This window comes from Apium graveolens, chromosome 8, assembly GCF_009905375.1.
Source record: "Apium graveolens cultivar Ventura chromosome 8, ASM990537v1, whole genome shotgun sequence".
NCBI classification, from domain to species: Eukaryota; Viridiplantae; Streptophyta; class Magnoliopsida; order Apiales; family Apiaceae; genus Apium; species Apium graveolens.
The window spans coordinates 117,021,546-117,030,047 of NC_133654.1; the positions used below are offsets into that span (position 1 = coordinate 117,021,546).

An 8,502-nucleotide genomic window follows, 5' to 3' on the forward strand; every position below is an offset into this window, starting at 1 on the left:
TGAGGGAAATCAAGATTCCAGAGCCTATTCCATCCCATCCTCTCGATTCAACTACAGCGGTCACGTCTCCATTACGGTCGTACCAAAAGTGATATCCAGATTTAACAGAATACTTGCCATCAGCAGTAGCCGTCCATGCAACTCTGTCTTTGACTTGGTTTTGAGGAATTCGAGGTTGCAGAATACACGTGACGTCGTCATCGTAAAAAGTTTGGCGTATCTTATGCTCGTCCCACTCTTTAGAATTAGAACGGAAATATGCATTAACTTTATCCGTTCTGACACTATTAACATGATGATTCTCCACACAGAAATTTCTTTTTCCCCGTAGCCATTGATCACTGAAAATATTGATGTCATTTCCATCTCCTAAAACCCACTTGAATCCTTTACCTAACTCTTCTTTAGCCTTCCATAATCCGGTCCATATAAAGCTTGAGTTAGAACCTTTTTTCGCTATCAGCAAGTGGCCATCATGAAAGTATTTAGCTTTCTAGATTCTAGTGACCAGAGCATTAGGATTTGACATAAAATTCCATACATGTTTCCCTAGTAAAGCCAAGTTGAATCCAGTGAGACTCCTGAAATCCATCCCCCCTTTACTTTTTGCCATGCACATTCTCTCCCAAGCAAGCCATCGAACTCATTTATTGTTGCTAGACTGCCACCAGTACCGGTTCATCATTCTTTCAATTTCTTGACTTTAGAATTTCGGGATTAAAAAATAAGACATATAGTAAGAAGGTATTGACTGAGCAACATTCTTGATCATGACTGTTTTACCCGCTCGTGACAAAGTTTTATTACTCCATCCTTGAAATCTCTTCCACACTCTTTCTTTTAAAAAACTGAAGACCCGTTTCTTTGATCTCCCAACCAATAAAGGCAGCCCTAGATATTTGCTGTCTCCCAACGCATTCGAAACCCCCAGAATATTCGTTATCTCCTTTTGTTTGTCACGCCTAACATTCGCACTGAAAAATATCCCTGACTTCTGATAATTGATCGCTTGTCCTGAATAATACTAATAAGAATTTAACAGCCTTTTAACAGTGTCAGTTTCCTCCTTCGAGGCTTTGAAAAACATGAAACTGCATCAGCGAACAGGAGGTGAGTTACAGCTGGTGTTAGAGTACTGATTTTGCATCCATGTACATGCCCTGCTACTGCAGCTTCGTTAATATAATGAGACAACCCCTCGACGCCTAGGAAAAAAAGGTAAGGAGATAATGGATCTCCTTGCCGTAAACCTTTGTTAGGAGTTATAGGGCCTACTAATGAACCGTTGAAGCACACCTTATATTGCACTGTAGTCACACAAAGTAGCATCCAACGAATCCACTTATCAGAAAACCCCATTACTTCCATTCTGTGTCTCAAAAAAGACCAATCAACGCGGTCATAAGCCTTACTTATGTCTAGCTTTAAGGCCACCTCTCCATCATTTCCAGACTTTTTCAGTTTCATGTGATGAATGATCTCAAAGGCCTTTATAGTATTACTTCATCATCTCACACATCACATCGTGGTTATCAATCAAGTCCCCCGCATCATTTTTCAAATGAGCAATATGATTGAGTTTCTTTCTCGATGATGCCTGGGCATGAAAAAATTTTGAGTTAGTGTCTCCTTCCGTAAGCCAAAAAGCCTTTGCTCTTTGCTTCCAATATTGTTCTTCATGAAGCAATAAATCATTAAACTGATCTCTTTCCTCGAAATACTTTCTGACACCATCTTCATCTTCTCCATTAACAAGCTCATTCAGAACCTCTTTCTGTTTTCTGACTTTTTCTCTAATTTTGTGGAAGAAATTCCTTCCCCAGTTTGCCATAAAAGAAGAAACCGAAATAAGATTTGGTAGCAGATGAGTTGGAGATAAACCTTTCCAGAACATTGACACCTCTTCATGAAAAGTTTGCTCTTTTAACCACGTATTTTCAAATTGAAATCGGAACTGTTTTCTAGAAAAAGAGAAAGCTGCAAGGTCTAGTTTTATAGGATCATGATCAGAGTGAGTTATGTGGATTACAGAGAGATTACACATGGGAAATTTATGCCACCATGTGTCCGTTGCAAAAGCTCTATCAAGCCTCTCCCGCACATAATTCGGGGTGCCTTTGCTCTTTTCCCAAGTAAACTCGCCTCCAGTGAGAGCAAGTTCAGAAAGAGAACAATCTTCAATAGTCGATCGGAACCCATCAAAGAGAGCTTGAGGATGAGGGTGAATCCCCTTTTTATCAGTGACATACAACATGTTATTAAAGTCTCCGAATATGCACCAGGGGATCTAATCCTGCCCTGCTAAGTTCCTTAAAAAATCGCAAGATTCCTGTCGATGAAAATACACTTGACGTCGTCATCGTAAAAAGTTTGGCGTATCTTATGCTCGTCCCACTCTTTAGAATTAGAACGGAAATATGCACTAACTTTATCAGTTCTGACACTATTAACATGATGATTCTCCACACAGAAATTTCTTTTTCCCCGTAGCCATTGATCACTGAAAATATTGATGTCATTTCCATCTCCTAAAACCCATTTGAATCCTTTACCTAACTCTTCTTCAGCCTTCCATAATCCGGTCCATATAAAGCTTGAGTTAGAACCTTTTTTCGCTATCAGGAAGTGGCCATCATGAAAGTATTTAGCTTTGTAGATTCTAGTGACCAGAGCATTAGGATTTGACATAAAATTCCATACATGTTTCCCTAGTAAAGCCAAGTTGAATCCAGTAAGACTCCTGAAACCCATCCCCCCTTTACTTTTTGCCATGCACATTCTCTCCCAAGCAAGCCATCGACCTCGTTTATTGTTGCTAGACTGCCACCAGTACCGGTTCATCATTCTTTCAATTTCTTGACTTAAGAATTTCGGGATTAAAAAATAAGACATGTAGTAAGAAGGTATTGACTGAGCAACATTCTTGATCATGACTGTTTTACCCGCTCGTGACAAAGTTTTATTACTCCATCCTTGAATTCTCTTCCACACTCTTTCTTTTAAAAAACTGAAGACCCGTTTCTTTGATCTCCCAACCAATAAAGGCAGCCCCAGATATTTGCTGTCTCCCAACGCATTCGAAACCCCCAGAATATCCGTTATCTCCTTTTATTTGTCATGCCTAACATTCGCACTGAAAAATATCCCTGACTTCTGATAATTGATCGCTTGTCCTGAATAATACTAATAAGAATTTAACAGCCTTTTAACAGTGTCAGTTTCCTCCTTCGAGGCTTTGAAAAACATGAAACTATCATCAGCGAACAGGAGGTGAGTTACAGCTGGTGTTAGTGGACTGATTTTGCATCCATGTACATGCCCTGCTACTGCAGCTTCGTTAATATAATGAGACAACCCCTCGACGCATAGGAAAAAAAGGTAAGGAGATAATGGATCTCCTTGCCGTAAACCTCTGTTAGGAGTTATAGGGCCTACTAATGAACCGTTGAAGCACACCTTAAATTGCACTGTAGTCACACAAAGTAGCATCCAACGAATCCACTTATCAGAAAACCCCATTACTTCCATTCTGTGTCTCAAAAAAGACCAATCAACGCAGTCATAAGCCTTACTTATGTCTAGCTTTAAGGCCACCTCTCCATCATTTCCAGACTTTTTCAGTTTCATGTGATGAATGATCTCAAAGGCCTTTATAGTATTCCTTCATCATCTCACATATCGCATCATGGTTATCAATCAAGTCCCCCGCATCATTTTTCAGATGAGCAATATGATTGAGTTTCTTTCTCGATGATGCCTGGGCATGAAAAAATTTTGAGTTAGTGTCTCCTTCCGTAAGCCAAAAAGCCTTTGCTCTTTGCTTCCAATATTGTTCTTCATGAAGCAATAAATCATTAAACTGATCTCTTTCCTCGAAATACTTTCTGACACCATCTTCATCTTCTCCATTAACAAGCTCATTCAGAACCTCTTTCTGTTTTCTGACTTTTTTTCTAAATTTGTGAAAGAAATTCCTTCCCCAGTTTGCCATAAAAGAAGAAACCGAAATAAGATTTGGTAGTAGATGAGTGGGAGATAAACCTTTCCAGAACATTGACACCTCTTCATGAAAAGTTTGCTCTTTTAACCACGTATTTTCAAATCGAAATCGGAACAGTTTTCTAGAAAAAGAGAAAGCTGCAAGGTCTAGTTTTATAGGATCATGATCAGAGTGAGTTGTGTGGATTACAGAGAGATTACACATGAGAAATTTATGCCACCATGTGTCCGTTGCAAAAGTTCTATCAAGCCTCTCCCGCACGTAATTCGGGGTGCCTTTGCTCTTTTCCCAAGTAAACTCGCCTCCAGTAAGAGCAAGTTCAGAAATAGAACAATCTTCAATAGTCGATCGGAACCCATCAAAGAGAGCTTGAGGATGAGGGTGAATCCCCTTTTTATCAGTGACATACAACATGTTATTAAAGTCTCCGAATATGCACCAGGGGATCTGATCCTGCCCTGCTAAGTTCCTTAAAAAATTGCAAGATTCCTGTCGACGAAAATACACTTGACGTCGTCATCATAAAAAGTTTGGCGTATATTACGCTCGTCCCACTCTTTAGAATTAGAACGGAAATATGCACTAACTTTATCAGTTCTGACACTATTAACATGATGATTCTCCACACAGAAATTTCATTTTCCCCGTAGCCATTGATCACTGAAAATATTGATGTCATTTCCATCTCCTAAAACCCACTTCAGTCCTTTACCTAACTCTTCTTTAGCCTTCCATAATCCGGTCCATATAAAGCTTGAGTTCGAACCTTTTTTCGCTATCAGCAAGTGGCCATCATGAAAGTATTTAGCTTTGTAGATTCTAGTGACTAGAGCATTAGGATTTGACATAAAATTCCATACATGTTTCCCTAGTAAAGCCAAGTTGAATCCAGTAAGACTCCTGAAACCCATCCCCCCTTTACTTTTTGCCATGCACATTCTCTCCCAAGCAAGCCATCGAACTCGTTTATTGTTGCTAGACTGCCACCAGTACCGGTTCATCATTCTTTCAATTTCTTGACTTAAAAATTTTGGGATTAAAAAATAAGACATGTTGTAAGAAGGTATTGACTGAGTAACATTCTTGATCATGACTGTTTTACCCGCTCGTGACAAAGTTTTATTACTCCATCCTTGAATTCTCTTCCACACTCTTTCTTTTAAAAAACTGAAGACCCGTTTCTTTGATCTCCCAACCAATAAAGGCAGCCCCAGATATTTGCTGTCTCCCAACGCATTCGAAACCCCCAGAATATCCGTTATCTCCTTTTATTTGTCACGCCTAACATTCGCACTGAAAAATATCCCTGACTTCTAATAATTGATCGCATGTCCTGAATAATACTAATAAGAATTTAACAGCCTTTTAACAGTGTCAATTTCCTCCTTCGAGGCTTTGAAAAACATGAAACTATCATTAGCGAACATGAGGTGAGTTACAGCTGGCGTTAGTGGACTGCTTTTACATCCATGTACATGCCCTGCTACTGCAGCTTCGTTAATATAATGAGACAACCCCTCGACGCATAGGAAAAAAAGGTAAGGAGATAATGGATCTCCTTGCCGTAAACCTCTGTTAGGAGTTATAGGGCCTACTAATGAACCATTGAAGCACACCTTATATTGCACTGTAATCACACAAAGTAGCATGCAATGAATCCACTTATCAGAAAACCCCATTACTTCCATTCTATGTCTAAAAAAATACCAAACAACGCGGTCATAAGCCTTACTTATGTCTAGCTTTAAGGCCACCTCTCCATCATTTCCAGACTTTTTCAGTTTCATGTGATGAATGATCTCAAAGGCCTTTATAGTATTCCTTCATCATCTCACACATCGCATCGTGGTTATCAATCAAGTCCCCCACATCATTTTTCAAATGAGCAATATGATTGAGTTTCTTTCTCGATGATGCCTGGGCATGAAACAATTCTGAGTTAGTGTCTCCTTCCGTAAGCCAAAAAGCCTTTGCTCTTTGCTTCCAATATTGTTCTTCATGAAGCAATAAATCATTAAACTGATCTCTTTCCTCGAAATACTTTCTGACACCATCTTCATCTTCTCCATTAACAAGCTCATTCAGAACCTCTTTCTGTTTTCTGACTTTTCTCTAAATTTGTGAAAGAAATTCCTTCCCCAGTTTGGCATAAAAGAAGAAACCGAAATAAGATTTGGTAGCAGATGAGTTGGAGATAAACCTTTCCAGAACAATGACACCTCTTCATGAAAAGTTTGCTCTTTTAACCACGTATTTTCAAATCGAAATCGGAACTGTTTTCTAGAAAAAGAGAAAGCTGCAAGGTCTAGTTTATAGGATCATGATCAGAGTGAGTTGTGTGGATTACACAGAGATTACACATGGGAAATTTATGCCACCATGTGTCCGTTGCAAAAGCTCTATCAAGCCTCTCCCGCACATAATTCGGGGTGCCTTTGCTCTTTTCCCATGTAAACTCGCCTCCAGTGAGAGCAAGTTCAGAAAGAGAACAATCTTCAATAGTCGATCGGAACCCATCAAAGAGAGCTTGAGGATGAGGGTGAATCCCCTTTTTATCAGTGACATACAACATGTTATTAAAGTCTCCGAATATGCACCAGGGGATCTGATCCTGCCATGCTAAGTTCCTTAAAAAATCGCAAGATTCCTGTCGACGAGCTCTTTCTGGAAATCCGTAGAAGCAAGTTAATCTCCAAACAGGGAGATTTCTTTCCATTACATGAACATCAATGTGATTTGAGGAAGAATTCACAATCTTACAGCTAAAATTATTCCTCCAGAAAACTGTCAGGCCACCTCCTCGACCAACTCTATCTACAGCAAAGTAATCTGCAAAGCCAAACTTCAAGCATAATTCTGCTCTACTATCACCTGTTACTAAAGTTTCTGACAAAAATAACAAAGCGGGTTTATGAGACTAAATTAAGTCCCCGAGAATCCGAACTGCGCAAGGGTTCCCCATCCCCCGACAGTTCCAGCTTAACAGAATCATTGCGGCTGGCTAGCTTGCTTAGCAAGCTTAGCTAAAACATGATGAGAGGATGCTGGACAATCCGTTTCAGAAAGAACAACTTCCGTATGTGTACCCTTTATGATTTTCGAACTATCATTTGTATCCATTGCATTGTTTGATGTTGGCCCACTTCTCCTTCTCTTCCTATATTCTATATTCAGCCCACTACTTTTCTCCTCCTCAGGCCCAATATAATAAATTGAATTTTGGATAACTCCCGCTAATACATATGGTGATATCTGACTTTCCGCATACACAGGATTTCTAACCATAATTGGACCAGAATCCCTTGAAACTCGTCTTACAGTTATTTTTTTATTTTGTCCTCCTGAATTCTCACCCGTGAAACCTGGGCCGTCATTATCTCCCCCCATTTTCGCCTCCCAATCCGTATCTCCCTCTTCCTCAGCCACTTGCTCGTCCCCTATCCGGCCACCCTTCTCGGAGGTGCCCTTAGCCAGACACCCCACTCCCTAGCCACTTCATCTCCCCTTTTGTCCATGAATCTCCTACAGAATCTCTCAGTATGTGTTACAAGTCCACACGAAAAGCAGAAATCTCCGAGTCTTTCATATTTACAAGTAACTGTAAATTCCGAACCATCTTTTCTTTTAATTTTCTTTATCTATTCTTCTTCTTGTCTTTAAATTTTTACCCAACTTTTCATAACCTAAAGTTATTTTACATTTATAAAGATATATTTTGCCTACCAATTTCAACCTATATTATCTCTCTATATAAGACAATATTTTTTAGTTTTTTAGGAAAAAGTAATGTATTCTCATCATTTCTATTATAATTTAAATAATATATTTGTAATTGTTATTCTGAATTGGTTCTACATATTACTACATAGCCTATTATCTCAAAAGAAACGTTGACTGCCAATTTTTGAGAAACTGATTATTTGGAGAATTAAGATGTCGCATACACTTTCAATGACGATGGCTCCCCTACTTTAGACATGCCTAGAGATATTTTTTATTCAAATGAGAAATTAGTTTAATGATATTTTGGTGATTAGTTGCTGGAATAAAAACAAGGATGGTTTGGCCAACACTAGGTCGTAGAATGCATCTATTTCTTTTATAATATTGAAAAATTTACAAATAAAAAGATTGAATATTCTTTTCCAATAATATTTTTATAATCATCTACTTTACATGTTAGCTTTTATTACTATTTGTAGTAAACTACCAAAATCAACCGGGTATCATTATTCATGTCTTACCCAGAGATGTGTTTCCAAGTTTGTTTATGGTGGTTGAATATGTATAATTACTCCTTAAGGAAGAATACTAAGGTTTCATTACTCCTTATCAAGTGTCACCTTATACCTCTCATATAAGTGTCTACTGTATTGTACTTAGTTAGTTATATGGATCGAGCGTTAACTGTTGGAAAACAAGTTACACAATTAGGTTAGGGTTTTCATACGCATGCAAACCAGGTCTATCTATAAATCAGGCACTACACAAAATCTGATCTT

General features: G+C 38.7%; 4 protein-coding genes across 4 annotated transcripts; all 4 read right to left on the reverse strand.

Annotated features, from left to right (window-relative positions):
* Positions 1 to 1,498: 1,498 nt before the first annotated feature.
* On the reverse strand, positions 1,499 to 2,254 carry LOC141679909 (uncharacterized). The gene has a single exon (XM_074486271.1). It carries the CDS (start codon positions 2,252 to 2,254, stop codon positions 1,499 to 1,501), a length of 756 nt encoding a protein of 251 aa, XP_074342372.1.
* A 1,386-nt stretch (positions 2,255 to 3,640) lies between these two features.
* Positions 3,641 to 4,414, reverse strand: LOC141679910 (uncharacterized). Its single transcript, XM_074486272.1, has one exon. It carries the CDS (start codon positions 4,412 to 4,414, stop codon positions 3,641 to 3,643), a length of 774 nt encoding a protein of 257 aa, XP_074342373.1.
* A 221-nt stretch (positions 4,415 to 4,635) lies between these two features.
* Positions 4,636 to 5,004, reverse strand: LOC141679911 (putative mitochondrial protein AtMg00310). The gene has a single exon (XM_074486273.1). It carries the CDS (start codon positions 5,002 to 5,004, stop codon positions 4,636 to 4,638), a length of 369 nt encoding a protein of 122 aa, XP_074342374.1.
* A 796-nt stretch (positions 5,005 to 5,800) lies between these two features.
* Positions 5,801 to 7,387, reverse strand: LOC141679912 (uncharacterized). Its single transcript, XM_074486274.1, has 3 exons — positions 7,087 to 7,387; positions 6,348 to 6,886; positions 5,801 to 6,112 (listed from the first exon to the last, which is right to left on the reverse strand). Exons 1-3 carry the CDS (start codon positions 7,385 to 7,387, stop codon positions 5,801 to 5,803), a joined length of 1,152 nt encoding a protein of 383 aa, XP_074342375.1.
* Between the last annotated feature and the right edge of the window lie 1,115 nt (positions 7,388 to 8,502).

Excerpts from the sequence above, each read along its gene's own strand:
- LOC141679909 (XM_074486271.1), bottom strand. The coding sequence starts at position 2,254 with ATGTTGTATGTCACTGATAAAAAGGGGATTCACCCTCATCCTCAAGCT.
- LOC141679910 (XM_074486272.1), bottom strand. The coding sequence starts at position 4,414 with ATGTTGTATGTCACTGATAAAAAGGGGATTCACCCTCATCCTCAAGCT.
- LOC141679911 (XM_074486273.1), bottom strand. The coding sequence starts at position 5,004 with ATGATGAACCGGTACTGGTGGCAGTCTAGCAACAATAAACGAGTTCGA.
- LOC141679912 (XM_074486274.1), bottom strand. The coding sequence starts at position 7,387 with ATGGGGGGAGATAATGACGGCCCAGGTTTCACGGGTGAGAATTCAGGA. Across the intron at positions 6,887-7,086 it reads TAGTTCGAAAATCATAAAGG|AAACTTTAGTAACAGGTGAT; the intron begins GTACACATACGG and ends TATTTTTGTCAG. Across the intron at positions 6,113-6,347 it reads TTCCCATGTGTAATCTCTGT|AGAAAAGTCAGAAAACAGAA; the intron begins GTAATCCACACA and ends TCACAAATTTAG.